The sequence below is a fragment of the Hypanus sabinus genome, chromosome 6 (assembly GCF_030144855.1).
Source record: "Hypanus sabinus isolate sHypSab1 chromosome 6, sHypSab1.hap1, whole genome shotgun sequence".
NCBI classification, from domain to species: domain Eukaryota; kingdom Metazoa; phylum Chordata; class Chondrichthyes; order Myliobatiformes; family Dasyatidae; genus Hypanus; species Hypanus sabinus.
The window spans coordinates 163771240-163788431 of record NC_082711.1 but is presented as its reverse complement, the minus strand read 5'-3'; the positions used below and the strand labels follow the sequence as shown (position 1 = coordinate 163788431).

Below are 17192 nucleotides of genomic sequence, written 5' to 3'. Positions count from 1 at the left end.
AGGATATATAGATCCTTATTCTTAACTGTACTCAACTGAGATTCCACAGTCCTGAGGGAAGAAATTTCTTTTCCCTTATCCTGAGACTGTGCCCTTTGTTCTAAACCCTCAAACTCTTCAAAATCCACCTTGTAAAGCCTCCTCACAATCTTATGTTTTAAGTTCATATCTCATTATTTTAAACTACATAGATTCAAAGAAGAGCCCACTCTTAAAGTCTAATAAACCTTTACACCTCACCTTAAGCATAAATATTTTAAAATAGCACTGACTTTGTTTGATCATGCATTCCCTTATAAGTTAACAAATTAGCAGAACAAATCTTTATCACAGAGATTTTGGAGCGTAAATGTAATGCAACTTGCACAAGCTGTCCAACTGTCTTTCTGCATAGGCGATCCGTTCGTTTTTTATGTGTGAGGGGGTTGTTGTTTTCTGTGAGGAAGGGGATCGGGTTGATAATGTTACTTTTTTTTGCGAGACACGCAGTTGAGGACTTAATGTTGTCATCGTTTTTTTTGTGAGGAAGGGAGTGGGAGTTTGATGCTGTCATCACTTTTTCCGACAAGCAGGGTGTTGGGGTGGAAGTTGATGGCTTTACAACAACTCCATGGTTTTCCTGTATTTCATAGCTATCTGGAGAAGACATCAGAGTCGTCCATGCATATGTTGACAATAAAATGAACCTTTGAAATGTTTCAGCTTAGTATTAGATTAAAATGGTTGTAATTCAATGAATGCGTAATCATTAATGATGGTCCTTTTATACATGAACATTGCTTCTACTTGAATATCCACAGCAGTTAGTATTTATTACAAGTGAATGTAAATGACAGACTCTGACATTTTATTATATTACATTACAAATTAAGAACGAAGTTAACCAAGGAAAATTTTTACTTCTACATTTTAGGTGCAGCTCTGTCAGCAATAATTGTGACTGCCTGTATTGTTTGGTGTGTTTGCTCATTCAAATCAAATCACCAGAAGGATGGCTTTCATCGTTTGAGGCAGCATCGAGATGAATATGAGGATGAGATCCGAATGATGTCAATGGGTTCAAAGAAATCTCTTCTCAGCAACGAGTTCCAGGATGAAACTGATAGTGATGAAGACACGCTGTATGTTAATAAACATTAATGTATCAAGCCAGCCCTGCTGGTCTGATAGTAATATTCATCTTTTTGCCAAGTAAAACCAACTAATGCGTCATTACCTTAAAAGGGGATATGCCTGATCTACCACACATGGCACTGGGTGGAAATCTTGAAGTGATTTCTCTGACATTCTTAGTTGTCCCTTTGGAAAAAGTAGATGCTACAAGATGATGCAAGTTGTTTTTTTATTCATCTTCAGAATTGCACATACCTTGATATGACTGCTAGCTTGTTTAAAATGGTTGAAGGTCAGCCACATAAAGAATGTTGTTGCACCATATCTACCATCTGAGCCTCTGCCTACCATAACAATTTTAATCTGACAGCCGATAGTTAAAGGTGTGATAGATTTTTTTCCTTTTATATATAAAATACAAGCGCATTAATGCACAATCTACTTTATAAACCTCCAACCATTCACAGTGACGTTTGGGGACTCCACTATATTTTGTACAAATAAATTTTTGAAAATAAAGGGGTGGGGACAAAGTGAAATTTTGCATTTTGCTGTAAAATTTATACAGGTTATACAGTACATGCTACTTTTAAACGCTGAGCATATTTTAATCTAAAGTGCACTGCAGCTTAATGCTGTGCATGAATGTTTTCAACAGTGTAAAGGAGGCAACGTTCCTGTATGTGTTTGCCTTCTTTTCCAATTGACGTTAATAGAATTTAAGATTTGGACATTTACATTTTTGCTCCACTCTAATTGTATACGATTCATTTGTAATTCACTCCCATCAAACTAACATTGCTTATAGTAATGTAATTCATAACTGAATATAAGAAGACGTCAACAATCAATGGTCAGAAGTGCTTGCTATATTCTTTGCATTTGTTTTTAGACTCCATTTTTATCCAGAGAAAACACTTGGAAGCCAAACTTCTCCTCCTCTTTCCTTTCTTCTATGATACATTCTCCTCTCCTATCAATTCTTTTCTCTCTAGCCCTTTACCATTCCTACTACCTGGCTTCACCTATTAACTTCTAGCTGTCCTCCTTCCCCTCCCCCTTCCTTTCGAGTCTGAAGAATGGTCTCATCTCAGAGTATTGACTGTTTATTCATTTCCATAGATCCTGCCTGATCTGAGTTCCTCCAGCATCTTGTGCATGTTGCAAACAACTGTTAGGTTGCACGTGTTAGATAAAGGGAAAGCAAATCAAATGAATCATTTCTGGAAATAGTGTCTTTAACATTGCTGTTGGATTGATTTCTTGATGCACACTGGATTATTTTACAATCAGAGCACCCTCATTTTCAATTATAACCTTTAATAGAGAAAATGGGCACAATTTTTGAAGGTGGCCTTTTAATATAAAAATACAATTATGATGTACTGTTTGAGTTGGGGAAATTGCTTAAGCTCAATCATGATGAAAGTGGTAACTGGAGAGCAAAATGAGAACTTGTTGTCCTGTTGTATGCTGTTTGAAGCATATTTTTTTCATAACTTTTATAATCTGAAATCTGGGTGTAAATTTTTAAAGTATAATGTAGAGGTTATTGAATTTTGGTGAAGGAATATAGAATAACGAACTCTGTACAGATGTGTGTGTACGTCTGTGTGAATGTTTTCAGTGTGTGTCACTGAATGTACACCTGATTTGCCTAAATACAGTATATGATCACCGAAAATACAGCATTGCCAAAAACACCAGATTCATAGTTGTATATCAGTGAGTTCATGGGAAATGTTTTGCTGTACCTGATGTTTTCCAGCTCTGTTTTGGAAGAAGACTTCAAAATGTTGTCATTGTCATTAATTTGTACCGATTTTGCACAGGACTTTAGTCAATATTGTGAATTTGGTTATATACTGTGATGCCTTAAAATTTTCATATTGCATTCACTTTGTGGTAATGTCACTGGATATCAGTGAAAGGGTTTGGCATCAGAAAATAAATGCTTTATTGAGCATAATTTATGGCTGTTATGGTGTTATGTACAGCTAAATGGGCTGAACGGCTTAATTCTGCTCATATGTCTTATGTTCCTAATGGTCTTAACAATGGTGATATTTAGATAAGCTTTTATGATGGGTATGTCAGAAGCAACCAGATGGAAACATTGTATTTCAGTAAGAAGCAAGCCTGATTTTGAGTAGTTTCTTATTCCCTTCCTTTTTTTATTTTGTATTCTCTAATCATTCTTATAGTGTGCTGATCATCAGTTGGGAAGTCTATCTCCAAAACTGAAATAACAAATAAAATATATTTTTGTCTTTAAAACTTGCCTATTCTGACTGGTTAGGGAACTGTGATCAGAGTTACTGCTTTACAGTGACTAAATACACCAAAGTACCACTGAGTTTTAAATTTCTAGGGGATCAGTTTCTGCTGTTATATGCATATAATTTGTGCAAAACATGTATGCAGTTTGCTATGTCAAACTTTGCATCTTTTTCAGAATTTAAAGCGGAAAAGCTGTTGCACAGGGGCAATTCCACTCTCTCTGCCTTGGAAGTCGGGGTCCAGTGCGACAAGTGGTTTACACAACTGGGTACTTCCTTGGTTACAGTGGATAACCTTGACGACTTCTGTGCTTCCTCATGCCCTTCACTATCCACAGAGTGTTGCAAAACCACCTTCCTGGCCTTTGGATCTTACTGTATGTCTCAACCCCAACCCCCGTCCTCCGGAGCTAACTTTGCTTGCAAGGACAGGCATGAGGCTATCTCACTGGGGTATGAGACCCTCCAGCCTCCCTCACCTGGTTTGACTCCATTGTCAAAGCGGTGCACTGGCTCGTGTCACTGTCGCATGCAAACAGCCACTTGGAGCCATTGGTGAAAGCTTGAGTATCTTTGGTGGGGACCAAAGGTAAGTGAACTGCCCCAGACCGGACACGACAAGCCCCTTCACCAGCAGTGTGACCCCTCCCTGGACACACCAGATAATATAATTTTGATGTATTTTAAATTACAAAATAGCATTTTGCAAGTGGATGAAGAATCTATGATTATTAAAGATATGAAAACAATTTGTTCAACTGACAAATGAAACTGGGGCCCAAACAGTTGATAATGTAGGTTGTTGTTGGGTGCCTAAATCAGTTAATTGAACTTAAATGTTTCTGATTTGTGTGGAGAAAAAAAAATGAGATTTATTGCTAAAGTAAACAAAACATTTTTTTCATGCATAGTGTTTTGTGTCAGAAGCTACCCTGAAGAAGATAATTACTACTATAAACCTTTTAAAATGTATGCTTGGAGCGCAACTGGTATAATTTTAGGAAGGGAAGATCAGTTGGTTTATACAATTTGTTACTGCTGTCCATGCTTGTTCTCCAGGTTTATTTCATTCCTGTGTAATATACTACAAATGTCTAAAATGTTGAAATGTCTCACTGTTAATTCAGTGGGGCTTGAGAGTAGCTATCTTTTGAATGAAATGTTAATAGAGATCTCATCTGGGCCTCTGATGCAAACATAAGTTCTTTGAAGTAATGCAGCAAAATCAGCAGAATTGGCGCTGATGCCTTTGGTATTATTTAATGATTTAACAGTATTTTAGTGTCATCCCTATATTACTATATACTGATCAAACAATCAGATTTGTGTAATGAGATTAACTTGTATGCTAGCATTATTAATCATTTGTGTTAATAATTTGGTTGCAATGTATTTTAAGATAATACACAAATTGGAATAAATCATATTTAAAATCTGGGCTAAATCACAGCACTGAAAACCATTTAGATCTACAAGTGCATGTTAAAATTAGCTAAAGAAACATGATTTCTTATCAATTGTTGTCAGATACTTATTTCTTTCATTCTGCATTTTCAACCAATGTTGAGAATTTTCAGGAACCCAAAGGGAAATTGGTTTATTATTGTCACATGTACAGGGGTATAGTGAAAACTTGTCTTGCATGTCATTCATAGAGGTCAATTTATTACAACAGGTCATAACTGAGGTAGTACAAGATAAAACAAGACTACAGAATAAAGTGTTATAGAGAATGCTTGCAGGTAGACAATGAGGTGCAAGGTGGAGTCAATTTTATCTTACTAGGGAACTGTCCAATAGTCTTATAACAGCAGGATAGAACCTGTCCTTGAGCCTTATGGTACATGGTTTCACGCTTTTGTATCTACTGCCTTATTTTGGGGGCGGGGGCGGGGAGAAGAGGTAAGTAGATATATGGGTAGGTGGAATCTTCCATTAAACTGACTGGCGAGAAGCCTAAACAAATGTCAATGTATGTAGCTGCGTCCACAACTTTCTCCAGTCTCTTCTGAACTGAACTGAGGGGAAAAAATGAAAGATCTGCCGGCTAGTAACTGGATCTAATAAAAATCCAGACAATGGCGTTCTGAAATTCCAGAATTATATGCCTGAGCCTTTGAACTGTTTGTTAATATTGCCATTGCAACATTTTTCAGTATATTCATCAGCACATTCATCTGAGTCATTAATTAGGTTACTAACTTGGCCAAGTCTAACTATAGGACTAGAATTAACTATTGAAACCAGTTCTATGTACATGGGTCGCAGAAAAAAATCACGTTGTCATTGGTGCAACAGTCTTGCTGAGAATAAAGTATGTTTACACCTTCTAGCTAGTTATTTTACGCCCACTGTTTTATTCTGCCCTCCACCCCTTTCCTGTCCAGTCGTGATGAAGGATGTCGGCGGGAAACGTAAACTGTTTGTTGATTTCCATGGATGCTGCCTGACCTGCTGAGTTCTTTCAGCATTTTGTGCGTGTTGCTCTGAATTCCCAGCATCTGCACAATCTCTCATTTATTTCCCTTGATTTTTATAACTACACAGCAAAGCTTAGAATGTCATATGCACATTTCTTATGCTTTGTGACAATAAGGATGCTATTTTGAAATGTTTTCCCAACTTTAACTGATTCATAATTTTGTGTTGTTTCTTAAATGCTTCATTTATTTTAATCTGTTATACTTTAATAGCAAAACAGTGAACACGCAAATAAACGGCATTGCTTGTCTTTTTTCTTTAAAATGTTCATTTTTGATGTTTTTAATTAATTAATGATAATCTTTAATTTACCTTTAGCACGCGAGAGAGTTGTATCACTAATTTTATCACGGTGGGGGGGGGGGAGGAGGACTAGCTAGAAAGGGACTTTATTCAGTGGGATTTTTGCTACGCAAACGATGACGTATTTTACATCCGGCTTGTTGAAGCTTATACTGGGCGCACGCTCTCAAAAAGATTCGCCACCCTATAGACTGTAGCGAAGGAAAATAATAGTATTTTTATTGAGGAAGATGCAAACAAAGTACAGTCAAGTTGTACTTTTAGAAAGTTTCTCAGAAGAAAGTCAAGCACTAAAGTTTGATTCTCATTGTTACATGATGCGAGCATATTTTGTTTATTATAAAAATACAATTGTAATGCAAATAAGCAATAAAATTCAGATCAGGCACGTGCTCCCCGCAAATATGCACAGAGAACGTTCGAAGCGTTGGACAAATCAACCAGCATCGGTGGGCAGAGAAACGCACTGGACATTTCGGGATAGAAGAATAAAACACCAACGTGTTTTAAGTTATGCGGAAATTGGAGGGTACTCAGGGAATGTTTATCCTGAATCAAGTAAAACCGTTTTAGACATCAGAATTTTAGATTTTAAAATTAGGACAATTGACAATCATTTAGGTGCACCGAAGAGCTATTGCAACCTTAAAAATTGTTTTGAAATAAATCAAATATTAATTGCAATGATAAAATCGACCAAGTTTTTCTTCTACAACTAAAACCATTTATGTCGGTGGAGAGGGTGGAACAAAAACAGTTGGTAAAAGATTATTGGTCTATTTTGCCCTTTACCATAAACAACTCTTAGATCTTATCGTGTCCACGGACAGTCTATACATGGCCCAGCCAAAACTCGACACATTTTTGTGCCTTGTTGTTGAATTCGGCAAGATCAACGGGGTTCCTCTAGCGATGGGCATTTCAGGAGATGTTGCATAGTTTGTGGCTCAGTTCCACATTCACAAGTTGTATATCCCCATTTGCTTAGTGACACCTTTGAACGACCTACACCAGTCCTAAGTACTGTTCAGGCGCTTCCAGGATGCCCAGTTGCCGTTAGCTCCTGGGGGAATTTCATCCGGTGAAATTTCCATTGTTGGGGGTTGTTTGAAACTGGCGAGCCAGTCTTTCCACAAGGCGATGCGGGCTTCGGATGGGGTTGATTGTAATGGAACAAAACTGTTCATGAAGCTCTTCCTTGACTTTAGGTGGCTGGGTGTAGGTGAATGACTATGTAGAAGGCGCCTCTCTGATGTTTGACGGAGTCGTTCATTCTTGTCGGCTACCCTCCTTATTTCAGGGGGAGCGACGATAAGAGGTGCTGTTTTTGTAGACTTGTCAGCAGCTTACGATACAGTGAACCATTGATGTCTCCTCTGCAAGATCCTAAAGATGACAAAAGAGCTTCAGCATCGCCGGTTCTCTGTTGAGCTAGGCGGGAAGCGCAGCGTATTCGGAAGAATGGTCTTCCTCAGGGAAGTGTGCTCGCACCGCTGCTGTACAACATCTACACGAATGACCAACCTATAGATTCTGTCTTAGATGAATTCTAAGAATTAAACCTTTTCTCCAAAACCAACATTTGTAGGCCATTCCAAAATGCATTATTATTTTCTGATACGACCCCTCTGCCTGTAAGACGTACACTGTGGACGCTAAAACAAGCGAGAAAACACTTAACACGTCACTCTTAGCAAGTGCAGAGCGAATCAAGTTTAACCTCTCGGCCAGATGGCCCGAAAGTTTATATAAAATTGCATAACCATACATCAGTAAACCTTACACCATTTCCTGCAATGCTGTTAACCGGAACTTCAATGGTAGATCACCTGCTTCAGATTCGAAAGAAGCAGCCGAATCCCGCTCTCCAAAAACCCCAACTACTTTACCGACGCGCATGCGCAAACGTCAATTCCTGAGCGGTCCCTTTAAATATGTAGACTGTGCCATACTAGTCAGAGGGGACTGAAAGTCATCAACGTTTTTTATAAGATCAGGCTAAATAACAAGAAGCAGAGAAAAAGAGAATATAACTAAATATTAAATATAACATTAGTATGGTTGTTTTGCTTGAGTAGTTATTTGAGTCTGCGTGGTTGATTGTTCTTTTTTGTTCTGGTCCTCCCCCCTCTCTCGGAAATGTAGATGCTGAGGATCCAGGCGGGTGACGTTGGACAACAGAGATGGCGGCGGCGAGTAGTAACTACTGGGAGGGTAAGTGAGGGGCTGAGAGAGGTAAATGGGGACTGATCCTGACACCTGCGGCCGCGACTCTGTCCACACACCTGCCCCGCTGACCACTCCCCCGTCGCAGCCCGCCTCCCGGTGTAGCCGAGCAGACGGGAAAGGTGGACACGTCGCTGGCCTCGAACAGGGCCCGGTCCTGGGTGAGCGTGGCGGGAGCGAGCTCCGGGCTTGCAGGTGGGGACCTGCTCCTTTCCCGATCACTGTCTCTTCCGTCACCCTCCTCCCTGCCGGCAGCTGCTTGAGTGGCTGGAGCTGGAGAGAGGGAGAGACTCACATCGCCCTGTCACCCCAGGGTCCACGATCTCTGGACTCGCCGCCACCCTGTAGGTAGACGTGTAACTTCTACAGTTAAATACACGTGAGAAGTTTAAATACATCTGGACTGATGCTGAGCCGATAAAGAAACTATAAATGCTGGAGTAACAAACAATTTGTTAGAGCAAACGTCGACAATCCCTTTCCTCCCACAGATGCTACTCGACTCACGAGTTCCTCCAACAGAATGTTGGACTGATGTTAAGCATCTGCACTCCATCCTTAAAAATACAAATTTCTGACAGTTTTGTATTCATTAAGCGTAATTGTTCATTTTCTGTTATTGGCTGTAAAAGAACAATGTTGTCAGTAAGATTTAGATAACGAAACTTTCGTTTTTATAGTATTAAAATTTTTGAGAAGTGTGATAAGGTTTTGTAGCCAAGGGATTGCTGATGAAGTGTTGCAAGACTGAAAACGGTGACTGTTAATTTGTGCCTAGTGAGATTACGTGAGTAGCGACGGGTCAGTGATCGAGTAATTTATTTGGCCGAGGGATCGATTTTGGCTGTAGGCAAGAGCTCCCCTGTACTCTTTTAGAATTTGTGACGTGGAGCTTTTGCACCTATCTAATAGCATCTGAATGAGTGATGGCAGCCAGGATGATCTGTCTGAGATCAGAAGTAGGGCTTGAATTGCCTCAGTGTATTGTTGAAACACGGCGTGTCAACTTTTTGTGCTACACTACAAAAGAATATATTAGCATTAAAGAGGAAATTGACAAGGATATTGCCAGGGCTGTAGTCATCATAAGAGGTAGGTAAAGTTCTGGTTGTTATTGGGGGGGGGGGGTAGGGAACAGACACAGATTTAATTGAGATGTATAAAATTGAGAAGCCCCTGGGGCAAACAAGGAGGACACTTTTTACTTGACAAATGTTTTCTTTAAGACCGGAACAGTTACTGGGGCATAGACCATTGACAGCAGCTCACCAGAGTCCTCTGTCCTGGTTCAGTCTTTCAAGTTATCCCCAGATGTGGTCCATCTTTGAAGATGAGATCTTTGGAGCTTCTGTAGCCCTGTGTTTTATACGGAATGGAGTTGCTATCCTCCTGCCCAACCCTTTTCCTTTTGTAGCTAGGGTTGCAACTGCTCATGGTGGAGTTAAGGGTTAAATCTAGATATGTCCCTTGTAATCAGAGGTGTTAAGCAAGTATATTTTCACACATAGATTAGTTGGGGTTTGAAGCTCAAATGGTGAAAGAGTGGTGGATACAGAAATTGGTTTCGTATCGTTTCTTACAGTCTTATAATAGGGTAGGATGGATACTGTTGTAACCTGAAGAATCATGACCTATGAGTCTATGGAGCTGGGAAATAGGAGTATTGCTTCTCCTTTGGCAGTGTTGTGTTGGCTCCTTTTGTACACATAGATCTGTTTCTCAGGGAATTTTGGCATTTGTCTTGGAGCATTTCAGCTATTTTGTTTGCTTAGTTTTAAGCACTTTTGATGTATTCATAAAAACTTTATCTCAGTGCACTAAAACACAATTCTCAATGTTTCATCAACTTTATTTGATCCACAAGAAAGAAGTTGGACTACGATTCGCAATCACATAGTAGTAATGAACAGGACCAATAGAAATTAAGTTATAGGCCAGTTACTCTGACGTCAGTGGTTGGGAAAATGTTGAAGTACGTTATTAAGGATGAGGTTTCAGAATACTTGAAGATGCATGATTAAGTAGGCCAAACTCACCATGGCTTCTTGAAAGAGAAATCTTGCCAGACAAATTTATTGGAATTCTTTGAGAAAATAACAGGCACTATATGTGAAGGTGAAGCTTATGAAGTTTAGTTGAATTTTCAGCAGGTCTTTGACACATGATACTTCTTAACAAGATAAGCACTCATGGTATTACAGGAAGAATACTAGCATGGATAGAAGATTGACTGGCAGGAGGCAAAGAATCGGAATAAAGAGAGTCTATTCTGGTTGGCTGCCAATGACTAGTGATGTTCCACAGGGGTTAGTATTGGGGCCGCTTCTTTCCACAATATATGTCTAGTATTTGGATGATGGAATTGATGGCTTTGTGTCCATTTTTGCAAACAATACAAAGATAGGTGGTGGTAGGTAATGTTGAAGCAGGGAATCTGTAGGTGGACACACAGATTGGGAAAATAGGTAAAGTATTGTCAGATGGAATGTAGGGTAGCTCAGTCGATGGTCATACACTTCAGATGAAGGAATAAAGGCATAGACTATTTTCTAAATGGGAAGAAAATTCAAAAAAAACAGTGGTACAGAGGCACTTGTCAGTCCTTGTGCAGAATTCCCTAAAAGTTAGCTTGCAGGATGAGTCAATGATACGGAAGGCAAATGGAATGTTAGCATTCATTTTGAGAGGTCTAGAATATAAAAGCAAGGATGTGATGCTGAGGCTTTATGAGGCACTGGTCAAACGACATTTGGAGTATTGTGAGCAGATTTGGATTCCTTATCTAAGAAAAGATGTGCTGGCATTGGAGAGGGTCCAGCGGAAGTTCGTGCAAATGATTCTGGGAATCAAAGGGTTAATGGGTGAGGCGCATTCGATGGTTCTGGGCTTGTACTTGCTGGAATTTAGAAAAATGAGGGATCTCATTGAACTCTATCAATTATTGATAAGCGTAGTTCAGTGGATGTGGAGAGATGGTTCCTATAGCGGGTGAGTCTGTGACCAGAGGGCACAGCCTCAGAATAGAGGAGTGTCTATCTAGAACAGATGAGGAATTTCTTCAGCCAGAGGGTGGTGAATCTGTGGAATTCATTGCCATGGAGGACTGTGAAGGTGAGGTCATTCAGTGTATTTAAAGCGGAGCTTGGTAGGTTCTTGATTTGTTGGGGAAGGCAGGAGAATGGAGGTGAAAGGGTTAATAATTTGGCTATGATGGAATGGCAGAGCGGATTCAATGGGCTGAATTGCCTAATTCTGCTCCTATGTCTTATGGTCTTATAATAGGGTAGGATGGATACTGTTGTCCTGGCTTTGCGACCGGAGGACTCATCAAAGTAGCAAGAAAGGAATAGTCAGCAACGAGCACTCTGAGTTGATGACAAACTAGAGAAAATCTGCAGATGCTGGAAAGCCAAACAACACACAAAATGCTGGAGGAATCAACAAGCCCGGCAACATCAATGAGAAGAGTGCAGTGTATGTTTTGGGCCAAAATCTTTCATCGGGACTGGAGAAAAAAGGATGAATCAGAGTAAGAAGGTGAGGGGAGAAGAGGAAGAACCACAAGCTGATAGGTGAAACCGGGGGTAGGGGGTTGGGATGGTGAAGTAAAGACCTGGGAAGTTAAAGAGGTACAGAGCTGGAGAAGGGCAAATCTTTTTTTTTATTGGTTTTTTAATGCATTTTCTACAACACTACAGATAAGAAAAAGCCCCAAACCAAAATTTAAAAAATTAATACAGTGCAAAAATAAACATACAATAATAATATATAATACAAAAAAGATAATTGAGAAAGCACCCAAATTGAAGTCATGTAAAGTTAGTATCCTCCCCAAGCCCCACAACAAAAAGAACTCCAGACCAACCACAACACAATATAGAGAATATAAATCAGGACATTCAAACCCCCAAAACTGTAAATACAGGGCAAATCTGATAGGAGAGGACAGAAGGCCATGGAAGAAAGAAAAGGAGGAAGAGCACCAGAGGGAGGTGATAGGCAGGTAAAAAGATAAGGTGAGAGAGGGAAAGGGGAATGAGGAATGTGAAGGAGAGGGACAGGGGGGGCATTAGAGTAAGTTTGAGAAATCGATGTTCATGCCATTTGTTTAGAGGCTACCCAGACAGAATATAAGGTGTTGCTCCTCCAACCTGAGTGTGGCCTCGTCAGGACAGTAGAGGAGGATATGGTCTGATATGTTCATCCAACTCTGAGTCTAGACAGCATTTTCCAAGCCCATGACCTCTACTAGTTAGAAAGACAATCACAGCAAAAGTCTGGGAAAACCGTCACCTGGAAGCTGCCCTCTTGATTTGGATATCTATTGTCCCTTCACTGTCACTGGGTCAAAATACTGGAACTCTCTCCCTGAAAGCATAGAGGATATGCTCTGCTGAAGGGTCTTGGCCTGAAATGTCATCTATTCCCCACCATAGATGCTGCCTGACTTGCTGAGTTCCTCCAACGTTTTGTGTATGTTGCCCAAAATTTGCAGCATCTGCAGAATCTCTTGTGTTTGTATATACTCTCACTTCAAGGAATGCAGTATTTCCTTTCAGCTTGATTGATGCAGATACCCAGATGGTACCAGTGAATCACGGCAGGGTCGTACAGGCTACGTACAAAACTTTTGAACATACCTCTTTTGAATTACTCTCACTGCAATCTGCAGCATGTAATTTCCTTTAAGCAACTTAATTTTGAACCGCCTAATGAACTATAGAATACATAACCTTCTGAAAAGCTCATTGGACTCAACTCTCAAACAAGCAGGTACAGCATCTTTAAGCGAAGATGGCTGGAAGTGAGGCAGGAGATGGGTGGACTCCAAACCAGGCCGAAACACAGAGGGATGAGGCCTCTTTTACCCAGGATCGTGTTAGCAAATATGCCTTTGCTGGAGAATAAGGGCAAGGGTGCTGTATCGTAGGAAAATGAGGAATATATTATGTTATGTGTTTTATCGAGATGTGGCTTACTCCGAGTATGCCAGATACAGCAATCATATCCGAAGGCTTCTCGATACATAGGATGGACTGACTGCTGATTCAGAAAAGGCAAAAAGTGGAGGTGTGTGTTTCATGATAAACTCTCTGTGGTGCTCCACTGGGGTGGTTTTGTCCCTCTTATGTTCCAGACTTGAACACCTAATGATCAAATGGTGACCATTCTATTTAAAAAGAGAGTTCTCCTCCATGATCCTGACGGCAGTGTACATACCACCAGTGCCTGACTATAATCAAGTGCTTGAGATACTACATGATGCCATCACCAAACAAGAAACAGTCCACCCTGGCACATTTCAAATCATAGTTGACGATTTCAATCAGGTTTGTTTGAAGAAATCGCCACCCATTTACCATTGCCATATAACTTGTAGCACCAGAGGTCCCAACACACTTGACCACTGCTATACGAAGATAAGGAATGCCTAATCATAAACCTGATCATAAAGGCAGAGGCTAAAGAGCAAGGCTCTGGAGATAGGGACAACAAAGAGGTGGTCATGTGAGGCAGAGGAGCGCCTCCAAGATTGTTTTGAGTTGGTGGACTGGGCTATGTTCAAGGATTCATCTGTGGATCTGAATGAATACTCACACCATGGTTGTCACAGACTTTATGAAAACAGTCTCAGATGAGTGTGTCCTCACAAAATCATTCAGAGTCTTCCCCAACCAGAAGCCCTAGATGACCAATGAGATTCACAATCTGCTGGGAGCCAGATCAGAGACATTCAAGTCTGGCGACAAGGGAAGTTACAAGAGGTCCGGGTATGCTCTCTGGAAAGACACTTCATGGGCGAAAAGGCAGTTCCAGACTAAACTTGAATCAATGAAGGACTCTCAATAGCTGAGGCAGGGCTTGAATGCTATCACTTCATACATAATGAAATCAAGTGGCATAGGTGACAACAGGGCTTCGTTTTCATATGAGCTCAATGCCTTCTATGCTCGTTTTGACCGTCAAAACTTGGAGGAACCATCACAACTCCCACAGCTCCTGATGACCCTGTGATTTCTGTCTCTGAGGCTGATGTGAGAGCATCTTGCAGGAGGTTGAACCCACGGAAAGCATCCAGCCCAGATGGGGAACCTGGTTCAGCACTAAAGATGTGCTGATCAACTGGCTGGAATGGTCACTGAGATCTTTAAGCTCTCACTTTGGCAGTCTGAGGTACCCACCTGCTTCAATTATACCGGTGCCTAAGAAGAACGTTGTAACCTATCTTAATGTCTATTGACCAGTAGCACTTACATCCACAGTATTGAAGTGTTTTGAGAGATGGGTGATAAAACATTTCAACTTCTGCCTGTGAAGCGACTTGGATCTGCTCCAATTTGCCTACCAGCACAACAGGTCCACAGCAGATGCCATTTCATTGGCTCTTCACTCAACCCTGGAACATCTGGACAGAGGCATGAAAACGTCAGGATGCTCTTTATTGACTACAGCTCAGTATACAATACTATCAAAACTAATCATTAAGCTTCAAGACCTTGGCCTCAATGGGCAAATCTCGATCTATCACAAAGCTCTGAAGACTTATCCAAAAAGACTACTGGCTTTAATAACTGTGAGGAGTGGTTCAAATAAGTGCTGAGCAAAGGGGGATGAATACTTTTGATTGCTGACTTCTTTGTTTTTAATTTTTTAGTCTTTCACAGTGTACAATTTTCCATGTTTCTGAACTCTACTGTGGGGGGAAAAAAGGAGATTGTGATTCATAAAATTAAAATATTTCAGTTAAATTGATCAAAATCCCTGGTTGTAATACTCATTATGTAAACAAAAGGTTGGAGCTGAATTCTTTTACAAGGCACTGTATATTTAATCATTTCATTTATGCTATCTCTTTTTCCATTTATTTCTACATATAATAAGGCACTTGTATGTTATCATTGATGTGAATTCTAACCATTATGGTTAATGCTGGAAGGGAAATTAAATGGGTTTGCTGGGTTTATGTATGTAACTACCAGATTTTGAGTATCATAGAGACTAGAGAGGGATTGATGGAAATTATAGACAGAAAGAACCTCACAACTCGATTGCTTGTAACATGGGGAGATGAGGGCTGACAAAAGAATAGACTGAAAGTGGATGCTTGGAGAAGAAATTAACTTCCCAGATGTGTTGACAAAGGGCACAATAAATAATCTATTGCAGGTATTATTAACTGAGAAGAAACCAGGTTTGGGGAATAGACAGAAGTTTACCATTGTGCAGGCATGACGATAGTAAATGACATTTCCCACTGTTCCCTGCAAGGAGTTTGTATTTCCTCCCCGTGACTGGGTTTCCTCTGGACACTCCAGTTTCTTTCCACGATCCAAAGATGTACTGGTTGGTAGGTTAATTAGTCATTATAAATCATCCCATGATTAGGCTAGAATTAAATCAAATATTGCTGGGCAGCGAGGATCGAAGGGTTGGAATGGCTTATTCCACGCTGTATCTCAATAAAATAAAAATAAAAAATGACAGTGAAGTTTAGGAAGTGGTTGTTAGCGTACATTCTACCATGGATCACCTATCTGAGAAAAAACTGAGATTTAGGACCAGCTATGGCCTGTAGACTTGTTGACAAGAATAGGGTTCTTGAAATTACCTAGACTGAAGACTGTGGCCCAACTAATCTTAGGTTGAGCATTCAAGCATTTGAGAGCAAATTGCCATTTTCCATGATAGTAGTATAGGCTGATAGAACCAGTCCAAGAAAATTTTGTGGTTTCCAACATCAAATCAAACAGGAGAACAGAGGTAGAGACACAGGGAAGGTGATTAATAGGAAATGCAAGTACATCCTCCTAGGATGGTCATGTTATACACACCAAAGGGGATTAATAATGTTTTTCAACCATATCTAAGATTCCCAGTGAGAAAACAGCTTGGAGGAAAAAAGCTTGAAAATCTGTTTATTTTGGAACATCACAAGTTATACAGTTAATATGGTTAATTATGTAAGAAAAAATTGTCAATGTGTAAGACTAGATTGAACAGGCTGGATCATGCTGGCCATGACTAATATTTTGGAGTTGTGTAGACCTGCTGTAAGACCAATCATGCTGTGACACAGATGCCAGAACATCTGCCACTCTGCTCCTTTGCCATTATCCACATGGATGGCCAGTCCAAAGCCAACACTCCGAATGTAGAGCTCATGCTTACTGAATAGCTCCATTATACGGGGCTTCGCACCCCGTATGTTGGTTGAAACAAGATTTCTGTTCCCCTTTCAGTCCAAGTGAGAGCACTCATTCAATATTAACTTCTTGTACCCACCCAACCCCCTACCCAACATCTCTGGTGGGCGTATAACAAGTTAATATTGAAAGTGAAGCAGAATAGAAATCACTGTAATAGCCTTGCCATTCTGAGAAGTCTCCCCATTTTGAAGTACTTTGTTAGTCCTGTCGAAAGGTTTCAGCCAGAAATGTCAACTGTACTCTTTTCCATAGAAGTTGCCTGGCCTGCTGAGTTCCTCCAGCATTTTGCGTGTATTACCTGATTATCAAATTGGTTCTAATTCGGTGGGAGAGGGAAAGAGCAAAGGAAAGAAATCTTAACTTTTTCAAGTCTTCCATCAATCTGTCTGTAGGTAGGCCCTTTGAAGATTTGTCTCATAAGATTTGTAGGGCTCACAGATGGGTTCATTCTTATTTGGTTTCTGTAAGAGGCCATCCTCCCAGCAAGAAATTGCTAAGATGACATGATGGACACTCGCCTCCCCTCCAACGAGAACATAAGCCTCAAGAAGATGGCATCCATCATAAAGGACTTTTACCATCC

The 17192-nt window shown here is 40.3% G+C and overlaps 2 protein-coding genes across 3 annotated transcripts in view; both read left to right on the top strand.

Moving 5' to 3' along the window:
- Positions 1-4830, top strand: part of LOC132396034 (carboxypeptidase D-like) — a 66724-nt gene extending 61894 nt beyond the window's left edge. Inside the window, exon 21 of the mRNA XM_059973348.1 lies at positions 914-4830. Within this exon, the coding sequence (XP_059829331.1) occupies positions 914-1140 (227 nt within the window). The 3' untranslated portion in view covers positions 1141-4830. The remainder of the gene's footprint in view (positions 1-913) is intronic.
- Positions 4831-8310: 3480 nt separating this feature from the next.
- The window catches only part of gosr1 (golgi SNAP receptor complex member 1), a 109960-nt gene continuing 101078 nt past the window's right edge, over positions 8311-17192 (top strand). For both annotated transcript variants that reach the window (XM_059973347.1, XM_059973346.1), the window contains exon 1: positions 8311-8390. In XM_059973347.1, coding sequence (XP_059829330.1) covers positions 8360-8390 — 31 coding nt within the window. In that variant the 5' untranslated portion in view covers positions 8311-8359. The remainder of the gene's footprint in view (positions 8391-17192) is intronic.